This window comes from Heterodontus francisci, chromosome 13 (assembly GCF_036365525.1).
Source record: "Heterodontus francisci isolate sHetFra1 chromosome 13, sHetFra1.hap1, whole genome shotgun sequence".
Lineage (NCBI taxonomy): Eukaryota > Metazoa > Chordata > Chondrichthyes > Heterodontiformes > Heterodontidae > Heterodontus > Heterodontus francisci.
The window spans coordinates 78,897,179-78,922,423 of record NC_090383.1 but is presented as its reverse complement, the minus strand read 5'-3'; the positions used below and the strand labels follow the sequence as shown (position 1 = coordinate 78,922,423).

The 25,245-nt window shown below is 44.5% G+C and overlaps 1 protein-coding gene across 1 annotated transcript in view; it reads left to right on the top strand.

Annotated features, from left to right (window-relative positions):
- The window catches only part of ush2a (Usher syndrome 2A (autosomal recessive, mild)), a 1,262,450-nt gene extending 1,259,698 nt beyond the window's left edge, over positions 1 to 2,752 (top strand). The window contains exons 95-96 of the mRNA XM_068045693.1: positions 1,508 to 1,723; positions 2,663 to 2,752. Coding sequence (XP_067901794.1) covers positions 1,508 to 1,723; positions 2,663 to 2,752 — 306 coding nt within the window. The remainder of the gene's footprint in view (positions 1 to 1,507; positions 1,724 to 2,662) is intronic.
- Positions 2,753 to 25,245: the final 22,493 nt, after the last annotated feature.

The following is a 25,245-nucleotide window of genomic DNA, read 5'->3' as shown; positions in this document are numbered from 1 at the left end:
TATACCAGATCTCTGTCCTCTTAATGCCACACTTAATTTTCCTGTCCCTTCATCTGGTGTCAGAAGTACCCACCAACTTATGAACTGCAATATTTAAATGAGATTCCAATGATGTAATTACATGTACACACAATTTCCAAGAGTTTTCTGCATAATATTGAGTCATAAACTGGCCCACATAAAATGGGTTACTCATGGTTTCTAGAGCCTGTGTTAGAAAGTGAAATAAAAAATACACAAGATTTTTTGCTGTGTTTCAACATAATTTTGGTGCATTTGCTGAATTCTTAATCCTTTTTCCAGGTCAGCACTAAGTGCTCAGGAAGTGCTGTGCCAAGTATTTTAGCACTCCATTGTTTTGGAAATGTCTACTACATTGGGGCAATAGGTTAACCAAATGGAATTGTTCTTTACTTATGTTTTATGGAGGAGCAATGAAGGAATACCAGGTTGGTTAGGCTGCAGCACAGACAGACTGCATCCACTCAATGATAGTTATGCTTGTAATTATTGGTAAAAGCATGAGGAAGGTAGTAACAAGGTTGTACCATCTGCTGCAAGGACACCTGCAGCCAATATGCACCAAAGATGTAGTACTGCCAATGGTAGTAACAGTCAACTGTGCTCTCAAGTTCTCTGCCTCCACCTCTTTCAGATATACTGTACTGTAGTTCTGTGGGTAGAGTGTCCCCAGGTGGCAAACAAGGCCACCTCCTCTCTGACACTTCATTCAGCATCATCTCCACTTGCCAACCAACAACCATGAATACTTTGCAGCTCCATCTCTTGGCCAGAGATAGTTTTGGAACTCTAACTGGGCGCTATCTACTGGATGTTGCCAGGCAATTTTTTTTAACTAAAAATTTTTGCAAAGGCTGAAAATACATAATTATAAGCCTTTAGAAAGGCTACCAACAATTTTATACCCCAAGTCAGTTAGTAAGCTTTAAGTGGTCACACTTAATTTTATTTATCACTCTTTGTCATCAACCCTTAAAATTTAGGAGCCATTTTTGCCTCAAATTTATTGACGAACAACAGGGAAATTTATTGTTTGATAAATTGGTTCTGACAAACTGTAATCCCACCCTCCACCCTCCACCTGATCTAATTGCTTGACACTGATATGAGTATATCGAAGCAGAAGAGGGTAATTTTCAACTTCAATACCTGGATAGTAACCTGGTGAAGCAGAATATCCACCCTATCTAGATCCCGCCTTATTTTTATTCCATAGAAATAGAACTTTAAAGATCTAATTAATGGCCGAGGCTCCAATAGTTATCATTGCTTATCAGTAATTAATAGACAATAAAGATGTGTAAGAATGCACTGATCTGGTGTGCTCTTCATTAAGTTGTGCTGAAGAGTTTGTCGTATTGGAAAAGAATCTGTGTTCAACTCCATTAAGGGTTCAAAACTTGCGGTTCCTCACCGATACCATTATATTACTAATTCCTAATGCCAATTACTAATGGTAGTTTTTAATAATTGTCTTGACTCATAGGGGCTAACAGACACAAAAATTGCAGGACGTGGATCTCACACCAGTAATTGCAGCATGTCAGTGTTACATGTGCCAAGCCAGAGTCAGCTGAGTTACGCCTGTTCTCAGACTTCCCTGCACCGCAGTGTCAGCCAGCTAATTGATAGCCATGATAGAAAATCCCTGATTGAAGACTCAATTTGGGAATCCCTTGCACATGGTCGTGACAGTGGAATGGTAAATAAATCATAAACATGTATAGTATTAAGTATTTACAAAACACTCAGGGGTGAAGTTGGTCAAAGGCTGCACCTCAATAAGGACCGATAGCGAATCACCAGCCCATTTTACACTGAGCCCAATTCTCTTTTCTATCAAAGTCACTGGAAAAGAAAATCGGGCATGATGTAAAAGGTCTTACTATTTGGTATTGGCCCATTTTGTGTTAGTCATTAACCAGTTTCACCCCCTTATCTTATGCAAGTGTGAAGAAGAAAGGAATTACTTTGAAATTATTGGCATAATCCAATTTCAGAGTAGAACTTGATCAATCTGGAATCCAGTATAAACCATAATTATTCATAAAATGATTCATTAGATATAAAAAGAAAAAAATCTGCAAATTTTGGAAATTCATAATGAAAACAAAGAATGCTCAAAATAGAGAATGCTTCCACTTGTGGGGACGAACATAACTAGCGGCCATCAATATAAGATAGTCACCAAGAAATCCAATAGGGAATTCAGAAGAAACTTCTTTACCCAAAGCGTGGTGAGAATGTGGAATTTGCTACCACAGGGAGTGGTTGAAGTGAATAGTATAGATACATTTAAGGAGAAGCTAGACAAGCATATGCGGGAGAAGGGAATAGAGGGTTACAGTGATAGATTTAGATGAGGAAAGATGGGAGGAGGCGCAAGTGGAGCATAAACGCCAGCATGGACTGGTTGGGCTGAAAGGATTATATGGCACAGAAATAGTCCAATGTATGTACACAGTGATCCATCAATGTCTGAAAAAAGAAAAGATAGGAAAAGATGGTTTCATTACATGATTGAATTTGATTTGTATCAAACCATACAATTTGACTAAGTGAAAGTCTAATCCAGTACATGCATTTGCGGTTGTTGTAAATGGACGATGCTTATCTAATCTGATTTTTGTTTCTCTTCCAGTATCCAGATGATGAAGAGCTATTGGAGTCAATTAAAAGCTTCAGTTCTGTTACAAAAGAACACACAATATTCACAGACACCCAGTTATAAGAAAAATTATCACAGACCAAGCTGGGGTTCCAGTTGCTTTAAAGTACTGTTTGAAGCATATTTGTTTCTAGGCTACACTACATATGTTGAAAAACAAATGAGTTAATTATATAAATGTAGTAAATCAAAGATAATCAGTTGATAGTCATCATTGTCAATATTCAGTGGCATTTGTATTTGGATTGCTTTCAATCAATTTTCATTCTGGTGTACTACTCGATCGTACAAATCACAGTCCACAATGTGATAGATTTGTTGTCCAGCAGAGGGCCCCCATGTTAGTAGCAATTGGTGCTGAAGATATCATTCATCCTTGCCTGAAGTAGATTTGCACTTTTTTGATCTAAGTGCTTAAAAATTCATATATTCCAAATCTAAACTATGACCTCTGCACAAATTCATCATTGTTAAGCTAGCTCTGTCATCCTTAGATATGGTGCCAGAGGACTGGAAAATTGTATATGTTAAACCTCTGTTTAAAAAAAGGGATAGAGTAAAATTCAGCAACTACAGACCAGTCAGCCTAATGTCAGTGGTGGGAAAACATTTGGAGACAATAATCCTAGATAAAATTAATTGGCATTTGGAAAAGTATGAGCTAATAAATGAAAGTCAGCACAGATTTGTTAAAGGCAAATCGTGTTTGACTAACTTGATCAAGTTGTTTAACGAAATAACAGCGAGGGTTGATGACAGTAGTATTGATGTGTATACGGACTTTCAAAAGGTGTTTGACAAAGTATCACATAATAGATTTGTTAGCAAAATTAAAGCCCATGAAATTAAAGGGACAGTGACAGCATGGATACAAAATTGGCTAAGGGACAGCAAATAGAGAGTAGTGGTGAATGGTTGTTTTTCAGACTGGAGAAAAGTATATAGTGGTGTTTCCCAGGGGTCGGTATTAGAACCACTGCTCTTTTTGCTATATCTTAATGTCCTGGACTTGTATATACATGGCATAATTTCAAAAATATGAAACTTAGAAATTTAATAGAATATTAACAGACTCCAGGAAGCATCATCTGGTAAAATGGGCAGATGCATGGCTGATGAAATTTAATGTGAAGTGCTACATTTTGGTAGGAAGATGGAGGACAGGCAAAACAAACTAAATGGTACAATTTTAAAGGGGCGCAGGGAATAGAAAGACCTGGGGGTGTCAGTACACAAATCTTTGAAGGTGGCAGGACAAGTTGAGAAGGCAGTTAAAAAAGTATATGGGATCTTCGGCTTTATAATCAGAGGCACACAGTACAAAAGCAAGGAGTTTGTGCTTAATCACTGATTAGGCCCCAATTAGAGTATTGTGACTAATTCTGGGTACCACACTTTTAGAACGACTTCAAGGTCTTGGAAAGGATGCAGGGGAGTTTTACCAGAATTGTACATGGGATGTGAAACTTCAGTTACATAGACAGCCTAGAGAAGCTGGGCTTGTTATCATTAGAGCAAAGGAGGTTAAAAGGAAATTTGATAGTAATATACAAAATCATGAATGGTTTTGATCGGGTAAATAAGGAGAAACTTTCCAGTTGCAGAAGGGTTGGTAACCAGAGGACACAGGTTTAAGACGATTGGCACAGGAAATAGAGGTGACATGAGGAAACTTTTTTTTTACACAGCAAGGACTGAATTTAACGTTCCCGCCGCCGAGTGTGATGGCAGGCGAAAGAAATGGCGGCCCCGCATGTGCCATGCTGCCGCGATCTAGTGTGCAACGGCTCAAGATAATACACCGGTCAGATCGCCCCCCCCGCCATCATGTGGTGGGGGTGGGTTTTGCAACACAGACAATGGCGTCAGCTGCCTCTGCGCAGGAGCTGGCGCCATTATTAAAGGGCAGTCAGACCTGCCATTAAATTTTAAATATTTAAACCCATACCCCCAAAACAGGGCAAAAAAACCTCCTCTTTCCTCCCCCCCCCCAATAACACTTACATATAATAGTTACCCTCTTCCTTCCCTCAAAACACTTACATGGAAGATTTGACCTTCCCCACCGCCGAACTGTTCAAAGCGCAGAGGTCACCCCTTCCCCGCCCTCCCCTACACTGTACATGCTGATTTGATCCTGTTCAGCCCCTCACCCCCCCCACAACTATAGTAAAAATGCGAAGTTCCCCACTTTCCCACCTTGGTGGCACCAGCTTTCCCTGGGCGGGAAAGTGGAGGCGCGAGTGCCGACCACCGCACGGAAGATCCCGGGCAGCCGGTAAGATCGGTCAATTTTATTTAAATGTGTTTATTTACTTTATTTAAATATTTTTAAAGTCGGGTCCTGTCGCCCAGCGGTGGGGGGCCGCCACGGAGAAGATCGGGCCCAGCACTCCCGGCGCCGGGCTCTGTGGTGGGCTGCTGCCGGTACGATCTTCCGGTCCCCCACACCCCCGCCACGGATCCCGACATCGGGACCTCAACAAATTTCAGCCCCCAGTTGTTGTGATCTGGAATCCTCTGCCTGAAAGGGTGGTGGAAGTGGATTCAGTCGCAATGTTCAAAAGAGATTTGGATAAATATATGAAGGGTGAAAGAAATACAGGGCTTTGGGGAAAGAGCAGAGCGGGATTAATTAGATAGCTGTCCCAAAAAGCTGCTGCAGGCATTAAGGTCTGAATGACCACCCTCTGTGCAATATCATTCTATGATTCTTTGATTAGGTACAGATGGCATAATCCTTCACTGTACACAGGGCCAGATTTTCAAATCCTCACATGCAGTGAGCTTACTGGTAAATCACAGTTGCTTTGCTTGCAATTTTCCATTCATTGACATTTATAAAATCATAGGTGCTCCCATGTCACCCAGAGATTGCCAGGCCTTGCCAATGGCACAGGGCCCAAGAAAGTTTCATGCAGGCAATGTAGCCCCCGAGATCTTTCATTTTATATTCCCGTGAAAATCTTTGATCCAAGCTGAGCCTGGTGTTATTTATTCAAGGTTTAAACTATGAGGAAGCCCCGAGGTTGAGAGGGATCAGTGCTGGATCTTAGTACCAGCAATTAGCAATGGCAACTTTGTGAGCTAAAGTATTGATATTTGAGGTAGGCAGTATAAGGCAGGCCTGGACTCAGGATCACAAAGTATCACGTAAAAGTCCATAGCTACCTGTTTGTGGTGGGGTTCTGGAAACAGTGAACACATGGGGGAAGGAGAAGTGAAAACAGAGCAGGGATCCTCTTTGATAATGTCTCACTACCTGCCATTTGATCATTTCTATCTTTTAACTGATCTCACCGTAAAGGAAACCCATGATGATTGAACTTTAGCGGAGTGACTTCTTTGTGCAGCAGTTACACTAACAATCTGAAAATAATCACTAAAATAAAAACAGATAATGCTGGAACTACTCAGTAGGTTGGCCAGCACTTGAAAAGACAGGGTTTTGATCAATATTGTGAAGAATTGCCTCAAAAAATGTACAGCATATTGTCAGTGGTGACAACTGTATTTATATTTTTGCTCAAATACTGCTGACTCTTAATATTGCTGTATACAAACTAACTACTAAAACACAATAAGCTTTATTCAAAGTTGATTAACACAAAACAAATCTTTTAAAACAAAATAATAGCTTCTGCATTCTGTGATTATGTATGCTCTCATTTTATATTAAAAAATTCACTTTAGTTTGTCAGATCTGCTATCTGAAAATTTGAAATGTGAAACTTGAACATGATGAGACACATAGGGTTGGATTTTACCTTAGGCGGACAGGAAATTGCCACTGACGGGAAAGTTGGTGGCAACTGGCTTCCGCCTAGCCCGGGGATCCATCCTGCATTTTACGGGTCCCTGGGCTTTAATTGTCCTGAGGCAGGACTTCCACCCACTTGAGGGAGGAGTTCCTGCCTCATTGAGCTGTCGGCCAATCAGCGGGCCGGCAGCTCTTAGTCCCAGCAGTGCCACCGGGAGCAGTGGCCACTGCTGGGACTGCAGCCCAGCTGACGCCATGGATCCAGAAGGGAAGGTAAGTAAGGGTTGCCTCATCAGGGGGATCGGTCCTTCCCTGGTGAGGCTGGAGTGGTCGTTTGGGGAGAGTGGGGGGGGGCGTCTTGGGTCCCGGGGGTGGGTTGGGAGGCAGGGGTGGCCCTCAATTGGGCACCCTGTGCCTGACTGCCAGGGCCCCTCCCCGGGGCGCGGAAAGGCCGGCAACTATCGTTGGGCGGCCTTTCGTGTCCCCAGCACACCTGCTTGCCATGGGTAAAATACCATTGGAGGCGGGCGAGGGCCCTTAAGTGGCCACTTAAGGGCCTTGATTGGCCTCGGGTGGGTGGGCCATTTCCCACCTCCCGCCCGACGCCGTAAACTTGGCCGGAAACACAGATCTCCTTCCCTGTGGTGACCAACAATGGGCCAGGATCTGGCTACTTCACACCTTCTTTGTTTCAGAAGAACCCATTCGATTCAAAAATGTCACATGATGGGTTCAAGATGGGTATAATTGACAACTCTTAGCTTGGAATGTATCCTTTTGTCCTTGCCAGACAGTAAGACAGTTTGAATATACAGCTTTGACCTTTGGCAACCATTTTGCAGTACATTGTCCACTTTTTAAAGGAAAAGTCAATTTTTAAAGCTCTTCAGTTTGAGTTCTTGTATTTTCAATCGCTGCACTTCACATAAGCTTAACACTTGGCACACTCATTGCTTCAAAATGATTCACCTTAAAATGATTGTAAAACAACCAATCAACATGCTTACTTACTGATGCACGGAATGGGCTGCAGAATTTCAAACATGGACACCATCAATGACCCTTGTACTTCGGAAAATGTAGAAATATGGTGATACTTAGCAGCCATATTGGGCTGCTGTTCCTAATCAGTGGGAAAGGCCAAGCTGACTTGTACTTCAGGCACCTATCTGACATGTGGACAACATTATTTAAATATCTGTCTCTGAGCAAAACATATGGACAGTAATGAAAGGCACCATAAGAATGAGAAATGATTCTTCATTGCAATTAAAACTGGATTTGGCTTTGCTATGTGGAATGTATTAAATTAAAATGATCTCAATATAATGATCAATGCTTTAATATAAAAAAATTTAAATCTGATATATAGTGATGCCTTTCAAATGATAAATAAATATGAAATAAATTGATTATAAAATATAAGTCTGTTTTTAAGGATCGTAAGTTGTGGATATCACTGTCATAATCCAATAAAGATTTCAGACAAGTCAAGTAATGACGTTACACTAAATAAAACAAATCTAGTTCTCCAAAAAGAATGTCACTGTATATATTTCCTAAGCTCAAAACTGTAACTGTTTCTGGTCCCTTTCAATTGTGTTAGTAGCTCTGTATAAAATGTGATGCCTGCCAGAATATATTGAGTTGCTGCAATGAGTTGGACACTATTAGCATTAGATTAAACACACCATGAAATGTTTTATTTCACATCTAATTATTGTATTCAGAATACTCAGCAGCCTTTACAGTACTTTCTTTGGAAATGTTATAATTCAGATGTGCTGTCAACAGGGTTATCTTGCCACTGTACCAGATTACCTGTATCTGGCAAATATGTTCAAAATGAAGGAAAAGTGCACTACCCACCGAACAAACAAGGTTACTACTGCATTTTGGAAAAGCAATGGCTAGAATGTAAAAATACAATGATCTGACAGTCTAAAGCTAAGAGTCTGTGGAGAGAAAAACAGAGTTACGTTTCAGGTCTATGTGACCTTTCATCAGAACTGGCAAAAGTCAGAAATTAAATAGGTTTCGAGCAAATGAAAGGGGAGAGGGTGGGAAGAAGAACAAAAGGGAAGGTCTGTGATAGGGTGGGGGGGGGGGGGGTGTGGGCTTTGTACCATGAAACCTTTTGTCATTCAATCTCTCTTGCCCTTCACCCTAACATAGACCTTCCCCTTTGTTCTTCTTCCCCCAACCCCATCCCTGTTTTCAACTTGCTCAAAACTTATTACATTTCTAACTTTTGCCTGTTCTGATGAAAGGTCACAAAGACCTGAAACTTTAACTTTGTTTTTCTTTCCAGATACTGTCTGACTGCTGAGTATTTCCAGCATTTTATTTTTGTTTCAGATTTTCAGCATCCACGGTATTTTGCCTTTCTGCTAAAGCTGAGTGTTGATTCAAGCATTTCAGGAAAAAAAGTAAAATTTAAGTTCTCTGAATGATTTCAAAAGCAGTGTTTTGTTGGTTAACATTCTGTAATTACTGGACTTGAGAACCCACATCTGAAGTGTCTAATCTGGAGAAGTTTGTTACTGTAGAAAAAGAACCTTATGTACTGAATACATGTTTTTTCTGTGTGTCTTTTTGTGGCATTGTAAATTAAACATTTTTGCAAATGTTTCTTTTGTATATTAAAATTTGTGAGCCTAGAAATAGGATTGCCTTATTAGCATAAAGCAGGTGCCTAATAGTCCGCTGTGGCACAATGGATTGGACTGCTCTGTAGATATCATAGACACGAATCAAAAGTAATATGAACACTCCTGTGGTGGCGTAGTGGTATTGTCACTGGACTAGTAACCCAAAGACTCTGGGTATCGCTCTAGTGACGTGGGTTCAACTCCCACCATGGCAGAAGGAGGAATTTGAATTCAATTCATAAATCTGGAATTAAAAGCTAATCTAATGATGGCCATGAAACCCCATCTAGTTCACTAATGCCCTTTAGGGAAAGAAATCTGCTGTCCTTACCAGGTCTACATGTGACTGCAGACCCACAGCAATATAATTGACTCTGAAACGACCTAGAAAGCCACTCAGTTGTATCTAACTGCTATGAGGTCAGTAAGGAATGAAACTGGACAGACCACCTGGCATCGACCTCGGCACTGGAAACAACAACTGCAAAACCAGCTCGGTTAACCTTGCAAAGTCCTCCTTACCAACATCTGGTGGCTTGTGCCAAAGTTGGGAAAGCTGTCCCATAGACTAGTGAAGCAACAGCTTGACATAGTCATGCTCACCGAATTATACCTTACAGATAATATCCTAGACACTGCCATCACCATCCCCGGGTATGGCATTGTTGTGCCTAATCCGCACTTACACAAAGAATCCACGGAAGCTGATTGGGGAAAGGTATATCAATATTTTATTCACACACTAAATCATCAAGTACAAGTGCTCACTAATTTGCACAGTATACTACCTGTCAAGGCACGAGGTGATCAGTCTTGGACTTGTGGCTGCTCTTCTGTTCTCTGAGCCCTTGGCTCAGGGGTACCTTCTCGAGTGTTCTTCCCCGGGGTTCGCGTGCCTTCCCCAGTTTCAGTCAGTGGTTAAATCTTGTTTCCAAGACCCTCCCTTCCTACTTACTCACTCATAGTGATCTGGTATAATGACATAATGATAATTCCTTACTTGGCTCAGTGAGAACCTGGTTTGCACTTTGTCATTTCTTTACAGGTTCCCATTGTCTACTGTGAGTCTAATCGTATCTCGTGTCCATAGCGATTCCTTTATCTGGTACGTGCAAGGACACAGTCTGCTAGCATCGTTGCTGTTCCCCTTTCTACCCAACCCCCCTATGTTTCAACACACTGTGTAATTATGTGTAACTAGGCCTTTGTTTCAACTAAGTTCTTATGTGTTTTTACTGGGTCTACATCCTGTAGCGGGAGGGAGTTGTCCTGGGAGTCCTCAACATCAACTTCAGACTCCATGAACTCTCATGGCATCAGGCCAAACATAGGCAAGGAACACGCCTGCTGATTACCACCTACCGCCACACCCCCCCTCCCCCCACCTCAGCTGATGCATCAGTACTCCTCCATATTGAACAACACTTGGAGGAAGCACTGAGACTAGCAAGAGCATAAAATATACTCTGGGTGGGGGACTTCAATGTCCATCACCAAGAGTGGCTCAGTAGCACCACTATTGGCCGAGCCCTAAAGGACATAGCTGCTAGACTGGGTCTGCGGCAGGTGGTGAGGGAACCAAGAGGGAAAAATATATTTGACCTCGTCCTCACCAATCTGCCTGCCACAGATGCATCTGTCCATTACAGTCTTGGTAGGAGTGACCACCGCACAGTCCTTGTGGAAACAAAGTCCCGTCTTCACATTGAGGATACCCTCCATCGTGTTGTGTGGCACTTCCAAGAAAACAAGAAATAGGAGCAAAAGTAGACCATGTAGCCCATTGAGCCTGCTCTGCCATTCAATACGATCATGGCTGATCTTGGGCTACAATTCCACATTCCTGACTGCTCCCCATATCCCTTGATTCCCTGCGAGACCAAAAATCTATCTAGCTATCCCGGCCTTAAATGTATTCAATAATGGAGCAACCACAACCCTCTGGGGATAGATTTCGAACAGATCTAGCAATGCAAAACTGGGCATCCATGAGGCTCTATGGGCCATCAGCAGCAGCAGAATTGTACTTAACCACAATCTGCAACCTCATGGCCCAGCATATTCCCCACTCTACCATTGAACCAACCCTGGTTCAATGAAGAGTGCATGAGACCATGCCAGGAGCAGCACCAGATATACTTCAAAATGAGGTGTCAACTGGATGAAGTTACAACCCAGGAGTACTTGCATGCCAAACAGCGTAAGCAGCATATGATAGACAGAGCTAAGCAACCCTATAACCAACGGATAGATCTATGTTTTGCAGTTCTGCCACATCCAGTCGTGAATGGTGGTGGACAATTAAACAACTAACTGGAGGAGGTGGCTCCACAAATATCCCCATCCTCAATGATGGGGGAGCCCAGCACATCAGTGCAAAAGATAAGGCTGAAGCATTTGCAACAATCTTCAGCCAGATGTGCCAAGTTGATGATCCATCTCAGTCTCCTCCTGAAGTCCCCAGCATCACAGATGCCAGTCTTCAGCCAATTTGATTCACTCCTCATATCAAGAAACCAGTGAAAGCACTGGATACTACAAAGGCTATTGGCCCTGACAACATTCTGGCAATAGTACTGAAGACATGTGCTCCAGAACTTGTCGCGTCCTGAGCAAAGCTGCTCCAGTACAGCTGCAACACTGGCATCTACCCGGCAATGTGGAAAATTGCCCAGTTAGGTCCTGTACACAAAAAGCAGGACAAGTCCAACCCGGACAATTACCGCTTCCATCAGTCCACTCTCGATCATCAGTAAAGTGACGGAAGGTGTCGTCAACAGTGCTATCAAGCAGCACTTGCTTAGCAATAACCTGCTCAGTGACACTCAGTTTGGGTTCTGCCAAGGTCACTCAGCTCCTGACCTCATTATAGCCATAGTTCAAACATGGACGAAAAAGCTGAACTCAAGAGGTGAGGTGAGAGTGACTGTCCTTGACATCAAGGCAGCATTTGACTGAGTATGGCATCAAGGAGCCCTAGCAAAACTGGAGTCAATGGGAATCAGAGGGAAAACTCTGCACTGGTTGCAGTCATACCTAGCACAAAAGAAGATGGTTGTGGTTGTTGAAGGTCAATCATCTCAGCTCCCGGACATCATTGCAGGAATTTCCTCAGGGTAGTGTCCTAGGCTCAACCATCTTCAGCTGCTTCATCAATGACCTTCCTTCAATCGTAAGGTCAGAAGTGGGGATGTTCCCTGATGATTGCACAATGTTCAGCACCATTCGCGACTCCTCAGATACTGAAGCAGACCATGTAGAAATACAGCAAGACCTGGACAATATCCAGGCTTGGGCTGATAAGTGGAAAGCAACATTCGCACCACGCAAGTTCCAGGCAATGACCATCTCCAACAAGAGAGAATCTAACCATCTCCCCTTGACATTCGATGGCATTACGATCACTGGATCCCCCACTATCAACATCCTGGGCGTTACCATTGACCAGAAACTGAACTGGAGTAGCCACATAAATACTGTGGCTACAAGAGCAGGTCAAAGGCTAGGAATCCTGCAGCGAGTAACTCACCTCCAGACTCCCCAAAGCCTGTCCACCATCAGCAAGGCACAAGTCAGGTGTGTGATGGAATACTTTCCACTTGCATGGATGGGTGCAGCTCCAACAATACTCAAGAAGCTTGACACCATCCAGGACAAAGCAGCCCACTTGATTGGAACATCTACAAACATTCACTCCCTCCATCACCGACGTACAGTGGCAGCAGTGTGCACCATCTATAAAATGCAATGCAGCAACGCACCAAGGCTCCTTGGACAGCATCGTCCAAACACGTGACCGCTACCACCTGGAAGGTCAAGGGCAGCCGATGCATGGGAACACTACCACCTACAAGTTCCCCTCCAAGCTACACACCATCCTGACTTGGAAATGCTGGGTCAAAATCTGGGAACTCCCTTCCTAACACTGTAGGTGTACCCAACAGTCGTGACTCCTCAGACACTGAAGCAGTCCGTGTAGAAATGCAGCAAGACCTGGACAATATCCAGGCTTGGGCTGACAAGCGGCACAGTGGTGCAGTGGTTAGCACTGCAGCCTCAAAGCTCCAGGGACCCGGGTTCAATTCTGGGTACTGCCTATGCGGAGTTTGCAAGTTCTCCCTGTGACCGCATAGGTTTTCGCCGGGTGCTCCGGTTTCCTCCCACAGCCAAAGACTTGCAGGTGATAGGTAAATTGGCCATTGTAAATTGCCCCTAGTGTAGGTAGGTGGTAGGAGAATGGTGGGGATGTGGTAGAGAATATGGGATTACTGTAGGGTTAGTATAAATGGGTGGTTGTTGGTCGGCACAGACTCAGTGGGCCGAAGGGCCTGTTTCAGTGCTGTATCTCTTAATAATAAAAAAAAAATAAACATTCGAGCCACACAAGTGCCAGGCAATGACCATCTCCAACAAGAGAGAATCTAACCATCTCCCCTTGACATTCAATGGCATTACCTTCACTGAATCCCTCACTGTCAACATCCTAGGGGCTACCATTGACCAGAAACTGAACTGGAGTAGCCATATAAATACCGTGGCTACAAGAGCAGGTCAGAGGCGAGGAATCCTGCGGCGAGCAACGCAACTCCCGACTCCCCAAAGCCTGTCCACCATCTACAAGGCACAAGTCAGGAGTGTGATGGAATACTCTCCACTTGCCTGGATAGGTGCAGCTCCAAAAACACTCAAGAAGCTCGACACCATCCAGGACAAAGCAGCCCACTTGATTGGCACCCTGTACACAAACATTCACTCCCTCCCCCACCGACGCACAGTGGCAGCAGTGTGTACCATCTACAAGATGCACTGCAGCAACGCACCAAGGCTCCTTAGACAGCACCTTCCAAACCTACAACCTCTACCAACTAGAAGGACAAGGGCAACAAATACATGGGAACATCACCACCTAGCCAGCGATGCCCACATCCCATGAATGAGTATTAAAAAAACTTACACCACATGGACTGCAGCAGTTCAAGGCATCAGCTTACCACCACCTTCTCAAGAGCAATTAGGGATGGGCAATAAATGCTGGCCAAGCCAGTGACGCCCGTATCCCTTGATCGAATAAAAAAATGAGTCCTACAATTGTTTCAGACCCTTTTGGGAAATTGGTCTGCCTGAGTGCATGGCTCGACATGTCATAAACTGGGAAGCAAATTGTGATGTTAAGAGTCAGCAAGCGCGTTCAGGAATGCAATTCACAAGGCTCACCCACCCACAGGTTAGTTGCTGGTTAGACATGTTAGGCTACTGGTTAACTTCTAGGTCACAAGTGATTTTGACTTCCAGTAACAACTTTGTGTTGATGCTGCACTGTTCTTACCTGCTTTGTAAGCAATTTTATTCCAACCATGGCTGCTCTGGTCTTTGGGCTGGAGGAGGAGAGCAGCAAAGAAGTTGAAGAGAGCAGGTGGAAGGAGGGAGAGCAAGAGGGCATGGCACAGGGTACCATACTTATAACAGGATTTCAGGAAGCACTTCTCATACCTTAACTGCAGATATGGTAGCATAGTGGTTATGTTACTGAACTAGTAATTCAGAGGCTTAGACTAATGATCTGGAGGCATGAGTTCAAAGACCGCCATGGCAACTGGGGAATTTAAATTCATTTAATTAACTAAAATGAATAAAAAGCTCCTATCAGTAATGGTGACCATGAAACCAACAAGGTGTTATAAAAACCCATCTGCTTCACTAATGTCCTTGAGGGAAGGAAATCAGCTGTCCTTATCCAGTTTGATGCATCTGACTCCAGATTCACAGTAATGTGCTTCACCCAAATTGTCCTCTGAAATGGCCTAGCAAGCCACTCAGTTATATTAAACCTTCAAGAAAAACAGTAAGACTAAAATCCATTGGATAACTTCAATTTATATAAATGACATAGATGAAGGGACTGAAGGTATGGTTGCTAAATTTGCTGATGACACAATGATAGGTAGGAAAGTAACTTGTGAAGAGGACATAAGGAGACTGCAAAGGGATATAGATAGGTTAAGTGAGTGGGCACAGACCTGGCAAATTGAGTAGAATGTGGGAAAGTGGGAAATTGTCCACTTTGGCAGGAAGAATAAAAAAGCAGATTATCTAAATAGTGAGAGATTGCAGAGCTCTGAGATGCAGAGGGACCTGGGTGTCCTACTGCATGAATTGCAAAAGATTAGTATGCAGTAATTAGGAAAGCTAATAGAATGTTATCGTTTATCACGAGGGGATTTGAAAACAAAAGTAGGGAGGTCATCCTTCAGCTATACAGGGCATTGGTGAGACCACATCTGGAGTACTGTGTATAGTACTGGTCTCCTTATTTAAGGAAGGATGTAAATGCATTGGCAGCAGTACAGAGAGGGTTTACTAGACTAATAACTGGAATGGGTGGCCTGTCTTACGAGGAAAGATTGGACAGGCTAGGCTTGTATCCGCTGGAATTTAGAAGAGTAAGAGGCGACTTGATTGAAACAAGTTGAGCCTGAGGGGTCTTGCCAGGGTGGATGTGGAAAGGATGTTTCCCTTTGTGGGAGAATCTCGAACTAGGGGTCACTGTTTAAAAATATGGGGTCACTCATTTAAGACAGAGATGAGGAGAACTTTTTTTCTCTCAGAGGGTCGTGAGTCTTTGGAAGTCTTTTCCTCAAAAGGCAGTGGAAGCAGAGTCTTTGAATATTTTTAAGGCAGAGATAGATAGATCCATGATAAAGAAGGGGGTGTAAGATTATCGGGAGTAGGTGGAAATGTGGAATAATCAGTTCAGCCATGAACTTATTGAATGGCGGAGCAGGCTCGAGTGGCCTTTTCCTGCTCCTAATTTGTATGTTATTAGTCATTGACCTAGCCACCAGACACAGCAAAGGTACACTCAGCCCAGTCAACCCTACAAAGTACTCCTCATTAATATCTGGGGACTTGTACCAAAATTGGGAAAGCTTCCCGACAGACTAGTTAAGCAACAGCTTGACATAGTCATACTCAGAATCATACCTTTCAGTCAAAGTCCTGGACCCCTCCATCACCATCCCTGGGTAGGTCCTGTCCCATTGACAGGACAGACTATCAGAGGCAGCAATACAGTGGGGAAGGTGTGGCCCTGAAAGTCCTCAACATTGACTCTGGACCCCATGATGTCTCATGGCATCAGGTCAAACATGAGTAAGGAAACCTTCTGCTGATTACCATCTACCTTCATCCCTCAGCTGATGAATCAGTATTCCTCCAACAAGGGCTTAGAGTGCATTCTGATTGGGGGACTTCAATATCCATCAAGGATGGCTTGGTAGCACTACTGATCGAGATGGCCGAGTCCTGAGCCTGCAGCAGGTGATTAGAGAACCAACACAAGGAAAAAACCTTCTAGATCTTGTCCTCAACAATCCACCTGTCAACAGATACATCTGTTCAAGACAGTATTGGTAGGAGTGACCACCGCACAGTCCTTGTGGAGATGAAGTTCCGTCTTCACACTGAGGACACACTCCCATCTTTTTTCTTATTCGTCCATGGGTTGTAGGTATTGCTGGCCAGGCAAGCATTTATTGCCCAGCCTTAGTTGCGCGTGCGAAGGTGGTGATGAGCTGCCTTCTTGTGCTGCAGTCTGTGTGGTGTAGATATAGCCATAGTGCTATTAGGTAACGGGTTCCCAGGATTTTGACCCAGCAACAATGAAATACTGGCAATATATTTCCAAGTTAAGATAGTGGGTGTCTTGGAAGGGAACTTGCAGGCGGTGGTATTCCCATGTGCCTTCTGCTCTTGATCTTCTAGATGGTAGACAAAGGTGCTGTTGAAGCCTTGACGAGTTGCTATCATGCATCCTGTAGATTGTACACCCTGCAGCTACAGTGCACTGGTGGTGGAGAGATGAATGTTTAAGGTGCTAGATGGGGTGCCAATCAAGCAGGCTGCTTTGTCCTGGATGGGGCAGTAATTGGTCCGATTAGATTTGTCCTGCTTTTTGCAGAACAGCATGGCAAGAGGCACACTAGCTCTGGAGCACAAGTCTTCAGCACTTCAGCTTTAACGTTGCCAGGGCTTTTGCTGTATCCAGTCTGATCAGCCATTTCTTGTCATCATGCGGGGTGAATTGCAATGACTGAAGACTGGCATCTGTGCTGGCGAGGGCCTCAGGAGGAGGCTGAGATAGACCACCCATTCAAGTGCCAGGTAATGACCATCTCCAACGACAGTCCAACCACCTTACCTTGACATTCAACAGAATTACCATCAAAACCCTCACCACCAACATCAGGGATGTCACCATTAACCAGAAACTTAATTGAACCAGCTGTGTAAATACTGTGGCTTCAAGAACAGGCCAGAGGTTGGATATTCTGCTGAGAGTGACACACTTCCTGACTCCCCAAAGCCTTTCCACCATTTACAAGGCAAAAGTTATGAGCATGATGGACTACTCCCAACTGCCTGGATGAATGCAGCTCAACAACACTTAAGAAGCTCAAAACCATCCAGGGCAAAGCAGCCCGTTCGACTGGTACTCCATCCACCACCAGACAAAGTCTTCCCTCAGTTTCGTGTCTAATTCACATGTGCTACATTACACTTTAAGGAATTGCCTCAAAAGGGCACATTTCATGTTGCAGATCCATATGGCAAATATTAATGATTATTGAAAACTTACCTGTTAAATTATCAAATATTTGATTAAATATGAACAAATCAAAAGCATTTCAATTCAGTAACTGTGAGGGGAATCCTTGAACAGGAAAAAGGAAGACATGTCGGAAACACTGGCATGGAAGGTGGCATTGTCGGAACAGATGCGATGGAGATGGAGAGTGAAAATACAGGATTCCCCTCCAGCATGGTTGGCATGGTCTGTGCCCATACTACTTCCTGCTCTTCTGCTCTCATCCCTTCCCTACCCTCCCAGACCCTACAATAGAGTTCTGCTTCTCCTCACTAGCCTGCACAGTCAATGGACCTTCCACCACCATTTCTGCCACTCCAGTATGATGCCATGACCAAACACTTCTCTTCCCTCCCCTCCTCTTTCAGCATTCCACAACAGCTTGGTTCCTTCCTCAATCACCCCATACCACTTCCCCAACCACATCCCATTCTCACAACACCTTCCTGCGCAACACCTACCCTTTTTGCCTCCTCTCTTCCCACCATCCAGGATCCCAAACACTCCTTCCTGATGAAACAGCAACCGATTTGTACTTCTTTTTATTTAGTATACCTTAATCACTGTTCACAATGCAACCTCCTCTACACTGGGAGACCGCAAAACGGGGGTCTCCCAGCAGTTCAGTCTGCATAACCCTGAGCTTCCAGTCGCCTGCCATTTTAATTGTCTGCTCCAGTCCCACTCGGACCTCGCCCTCCTACACTGTTATAACGAAACTCACTGTAAGTTCGTAGAACAGCACACCATCTTTCAATTAGGCACTTAATACCCGTCTGGACTCATCACGGAGTTCAGCAATTTCAGATCATGACTATTTCCCCATTTTTTTGGACAGCAGCTGTTGGTAATGATTAAGCTATTTCAATTTACACCCTCTGTAGACCCATCTTTTGTTTCTTTGTCTCTACCACCACCTTTTGCCTTGCACCACATCCTTCTGTCATCTGCCTTTCATCCCATTACAGAACTATGCTTTTATTTCCTCTCCTCCCCTCCCCTGCCTCTGTACTTGCATAAAACTTGCTACTTCTCTAACATTTTCCAGTTCTGATGAATGGCCAACGAACTTCGTGATAATGACCTGGAACTGTCTGCTCACAAGGGTGGTGGAAGCTGAGACGAATACTGACTCAGCTTCCACCGCCCTTGTGAGCAGACAGTTCCAGGTCATTATCACGAAGGAGGATGCTGGCTGGTCATCTGAGAGAAACAGACTTGCAGCGCCACAGTGATTGAGCCAGGGAGTGGGCCTGACTTCATAGCTCTGTGGAGAGCCGACATGTATTCGAGTCTGAATAGCCCCCTTCTGTGCTGTAAATGACTATGACCTGAAACATTAACTCGTTTTACTCTCCTCAAATGCTGCCTGCCCTGAGTATTTCCAGCATTTTCTGTTTCCATTTCAGATTTCCCCCATCAGCATTATTTTGCTTTTGTATTAGTGGATGATGGCAGTCTAATGGATCGCGTATACCTTTGTATATCTTGATTTCCAAGAAGCCTCAAATAAAGTGGCAAACAGGTGGTTATTGGGTATAATTTCATTGTGTAGGATTGATGGTCAGAAAACTCCCAATCTTGTAAGCAAAAGGCTGTCACCCATGCAAATAGGCATGATCATGAGTAGAGTTCTGTCGGGATCCATGTTGGGACCATTGCTGTTAACTATGTTCATTAATGATTTGGATGAAGGCATGAAAGCAACTATAAAAAGCCTTGCAGATGACACAAAAATGTGCATGTGAATTGGCAATTTAGATCAAGTGCACGCCAGGTCTATTATATATATTGAGAGATTGCAGAGCTGAGATGCAGAGGGATCTGGGTGTCCTAATGCAAGAATTGCAAAATGTTAGCAGGTAGGTTCAGTAAGTAATTAGAAAAGCTAATAGAATGTTATTGTTTATTGCAAGGGGAATTATATACAAAAGTAGGGAGGTTATGCTTCAGTTATACATCTGGAGTACTGTATACAGTATTGGTCTCCTTATTTAAAGATGTAATTGTGTTGGAAGCAGTGCAGAGAAGGTTTACTAGACTAATAACTGGAATGGGTGGGTAGTCTTATGAGGAAAGGTTGGACAAGCTAGGCTTGTATTCGCTGGAGTTAAGTGGAGTAAGAGGCGACTTGATTGAAACATATAAGATCCTGAGGGGTTTTGACAGGGTGGATTTGGAAAGGATGTTCCCCCTTGTGGGTGAATCTATAACTACGTGTCACTATTTAAAAATAAGGGGTTGCTCATTTAAGACTGAGATGAGGAGAAATTTTTTCTCTGAGGGTTGAGTGTCTTTGGAACTCGCTTCTTCAAATGGCAGTGGAAGCAGAGTCTTTGAATATTTTTAAGGCAGAAGTAGGTAGATTCTTGATAAGGAAGGGGGTGAAAGGTTATCAGGGGTAGACAGGAATGTGGAGTCAAGGGTACAATCAGATCAGCCATGATCTTATTGAATGGCGGGGCAAACTCGAAGGGCTGAGTGGCCTACGCTTGCTCCTAATTCATATCTTCGCATGTGTTAAATTTGGGGAATAAGGGCTGTGCATGGCAGATGCAGTGTTATCCATTTGGTTCCAGGCATGTAACATAAGTGTACCTTTTGAATGTTACAAAGCAGGTGGTTCAGCAGAGTGTCATACTGGGCAAATCACTGAAAGACCACAAGCAGTATGAAGAGGTTATTAGGGAAGCAAACACAGCTTTAAGTTGAATTGATAGGACAGTACTGCATAAAACTAATAATTCCATACTTAAGTTGAAAACGGCCTTGGTATTTGTAGTCTTGTATCTAGTTTTGGTCCCACATGTGGCATGTGGAGAAGTTACAGAGGGGGGCAACCAAAATGATACCTAGTCTTGGGGCTAGTCTTTTCATTCAGTTTGCTAGATTATTTGAGATGGATAGAGATAAGAGAATCAGAAGGCATGATTACAAAAGTTAATGATAAATGTTGGGCAGTTCTTGCCCTCTGGAACAAATTACTGAAGAGTGCAATGAGTTAAAGTTATAATACCAATCTACACCTTACTCCATTGTTATCGCTCGCCCCACCCCCGCCTCACTTGCTTATAACCTTCGACATTTCTAATATTTGTCAGTTCCGAAGAAGGGTCACTGACCCGAAACGTTAACTCTGCTTCTCTTTCCACAGATGCTGCCAGACCTGCTGAGTGGTTCCAGCATTTCTTGTTTTTATTAAAGTTATAATATGTAGATTTCATGGTACCTGGGATTAGGGAGCCTCGGCAGTTACCAAGTTCTCCTGGAGTTTGCCTTAGAGCATTGGAGAGGAAATTCCTAAAACTTCCCATCTAACAGGAAATGCATGATTGGAGGGTTCATGTAGTACATGGCTGGACCATGTCTGGAATGGAAAGGGCTTGAAAGATTAATCTTTTTTCTATCTTTTTCCACAGGTTTGCATATTGAACTATATTCACTCTGTCCCAATGTTAAAGCCAGCTTGTGTCTTCTGGCTGTGTGCAAATTGGCTGCCATGCTTCCTACATTACAACAGTGCCTACATTTCAACAGTACTTATTTGGCTGTTTAGTGCTTTGCTGCTGATAAACACTCATCAAAATGCTTACCTTCAACATGACTAATGACCCCCAGTCATGGGAAAAACAAGGCAGAAAAACTGACTTTTCCAGAGGAGAACTGGTTTACAATGTAGAAATTTCTATACAGGACACTGGGGAAAAAAAACTACGGCAACTGTAACTAAATGGGATAGCAGAAAATGCAGTTTTGCACCCTGTCTGCATGGGCAATGATGAGTCCAGCTCTGCACATACAATTGTTCTATTTTTAATTTATCATTTTAATCTATTACTACGAAACAGGATATGGAGCGCAACAGTTACAAAACCCTGTAGTTAGGCCATTTTACATGAATTAAGTTCTTTACTGCAGAGCTGTGAAAACTGCTTTTTGAAAAGCGCTGATTTGGTCAGTCATTGGTATGATAGAATAATTCATGGGCAGTGTCGACACCTGAGAGTTTCTAACAAGCCCTTGGAAGTTGTCAGTTTGAATCTGAAGAACTAAATCCAAAATTTCACACCCCTAGAAACATTTGGTTATCAGCAAATATTTCTTCTGGTATTTTCTAACATAGATACCATACTCACTTGAGAAATGCAATTCCCACTTTGGTTGTGATATTACAAAGTAAGTAGGATGCTGATATAATATGGAAATAAGGACATTCAAAGAGGCAGAATTTGTCCAAAGAGGTTTGAAATGGGTTAAAATAATTTTCTATGCAAGCTTTGATAAGATAAAAATTATCAGCTTCCATTCTGAGACTTTGGCAGTTTACTGGAATAGTAGAGAATTGGAACTATGCAGTACTGTACGTACTAAGATGGCTCCTGGGCTGGAAGCTCCCTTGCTGTTCAACTCTATCCATGGCCATCTGCTCCCATTCTTAGTGTTTTCTCCCCCAATCTACCCTCTTAAACTGTTTAAGCTCCCCTGGCTCTTTAATCAGATCATTTTAGCCCTAACTACAAGCTAACAGCTGGTTTATGTTACCTGGGCCCACTGCCCTCCCCCAGCCATACCAGCGCTTTGTTTTCTCAATGAAATTGAATGAAATCCGGACGAAATTGCAAAGTACAGCTGGTGATACTTTGATCTCCGATCCTGCTGTCTACACCGTCCAGAGTGTCCGCGGCCACGGCGTGCGGTAAGTCCATTGTAGAGAAGGAGGAGCAGCGGGACCCTAGGGAAATAAGTTTACCACAGAGGGGAAGCCTTGCGTAAAGGTGCCCCGAACACGCAAAAAGCCACGAACGGCTCTTCGGCCGCAACTTCAAAGCGCCCGTGGGAGATGGCTCGGAGAGCATCTGCAGCGCAATGTCAGCAATGCTGGTACCGGCGCCCGAGGATGTCGCTCACCTCCCGAAGGACGTAGATGAGCTTTCCAGGCGTCAATGGTGGGAACTGAGGAAATGGCTTATTACCTGCACCCCCTTTCCCCCCTTCCCCTTCCCAGCTCCACTCTCTCAGCTCACCCCCCACCGCACCCCCCTCCCTCCTCACAACCCGTTCCCCGCCCCCCCCGCACCATCTTCCCCCTGCACCCCCCCAACCCCCTTCCCAGCTCCCCCTCGCACCCCCTTCCCTCCACTCCTCCCCCCCTCCTCCCACCGGCATCCTCCTACACCTGTGTAGGGGCCCTAACAACCCCACTGCCTTGTGGGCGTCTCGGGAGAGACTAAGGCTAAGGGAGTAAACCCTAACAGAAAATTTGGAGCGGAACCCCGTAGGCGGTCATGTGTCACCCTTGGCATGCTTCCGGCGGTTCCTGCAGCCATACCGGTGCCAAACGTCGTGCTCTGCACTCCTTTGGACCCCACCAGAAAGGCCGAGAGGGGGGCTTTGACGCTTGGGCAACTCTCAACCTCCATACATTCGCCCAGGCATGCGCCATGGAGAGGTCACTCCAGTCGCCTCACAGCGACTGAAACAACACGGAAGGCAGCAGTTATGGATTATAAGTCCAGCTCAATTGGTGTAGAGATTGGGCGCCATGGGTTGCCTTTGTCGGTGGGAGAGGTCATCGCACCTCACTGGACAGCTACCACCCGCCTCAAACCGGGCAGCCCCTGGTCAATAAGGTTCTGTCCCACCACAGTCCACCTGCTTCAATGGGTGCTTGGAGCTCAGAGTCATTGCCCGAAAAGTGGACTGCAACACCGCACCAAACAACATGAAAAAAGGAAAGAAGGTACCAGCCCTTCGCTTTGCAAGCTGGAACGTCAGAATTATGTGTCCTGGCCTGTCGGAAGACCTTACACAAATCACCGATTCTCGGAAGACAGCCATCATTAACAACGAGCTCAGTAGACTCAATGTGCGGCACAGTGGTTAGCACCGCAGCCTCACAGCTCCAGCGACCCGGGTTCAATTCTGGGTACTGCCTGTGTGGAGTTTGCAAGTTCTCCCTGTGTCTGCGCGGGTTTTCGCCGGGTGCTCCGGTTTCCTCCCACCACCAAAAGACTTGCAGGTTGATAGGTAAATTGGCCATTATAAATTTCCCCTAGTGTAGGTAGGTGGTAGGGGAATATAGGGACAGGTGGGGATGTGGTAGGAATATGGGATTAGTGTAGGATTAGTATAAATGGGTGGTTGATGGTCGGCACAGACTCGGTGGGCCGAAGGGCCTGTTTCAGTGCTGTATCTCTAAATAAATTTAAAAAAAATAGAGACATTGCAGCACTTCAGGAGGCACGCCTCCCCGCGAGTGGATCTCTAGCAGAGCAAGACTACACCTTCTTCTGGCAGGGTAGGGATCCTGAAGAACCAAGACAGCATGGAGTGGGCTTCGCCATCAGAAACTCCTTGCTCAGCATGATAGAGCCTCCCTCAAATGGCTCGGAACGCATAGTGTCCATCCGACTGCTCACCACCTCTGGTCCAGTACACCTACTCAGCATCTATGCTCCAACACTCTGCTCCCCACCTGAAGCTAAAGACTAGTTCTACGAGGAACTCCATAATATCATTAGCAACATCCCCAACACCGAACACCTGTTCTTGCTGGGGGACTTTAATGCCAAGGCTGGGGCCGACCATGACTCATGGCCCTCCTGCCTTGGGCGCTATGGCGTTGGAAGGATGAATGAGAATGGACAGAGACTGCTTGAGTTGTGTACCTATCCTAACCTCTGCATCACCAACTCGTTCTTTCACACTAAACCCTGTCACCTGGTTTCATGGAGGCACCCAAGATCACATCGTTGGCACCAGCTAGACCTCATCGTCACAAGGCAAGCCTCCTTAAACAGTGTTTAAATCACATGCAGCTTCCACAGTGCAGACTACGACACCAACCACTCCCTGGTGTGCAGCAAGGTTAGACTCAGACCAAAGAAGTTGCAGCATTCCAAGCAGAAGGGCCACCCGCGCATCAACATGAGCAGAATTTCTCATCCACAGCTGTTACAAAAATTTCTAAATTCACTTCTAACTGCCCTTCAAAACACAGTGGCACAGTGGTTAGCACTGCAGCCTCACAGTTCCAGGGACCCGGGTTCGATTCTGGGCACTGCCTGTGTGGAGTTTGCAAGTTCTCCCTGTGTGTGCGTGGGTTTTCTCCGGGTGCTCCGGTTTCCTCCCACAAGCCAAAAGACTTGCAGGTTGATAGGTAAATTGGCCATTATAAATTGTCACTCGTATAGGTAGGTGGTAGGGAAATATAGGAACAGGTGGGGATGTTTGGTAGGAATATGGGATTAGTGTAGGATTAGTATAAATGGGTGGTTGATGTTCGGCACAGACTCGGTGGGCCGAAGGGCCTGTTTCAGTGCTGTATCTCTAATCTAATCTAATCTAATCTAAAAACTCCCACAGGGGATGCTGAGACCAAGTGGGCCCACATCAGAGATGCCATCTATGAGTCAGCTTTGACCACCTACGGCAAACATGCGAAGAGGAATGCAGACTGGTTTCAATCTCATATTGAAGAGCTGGAACCTGTCATAGCCGC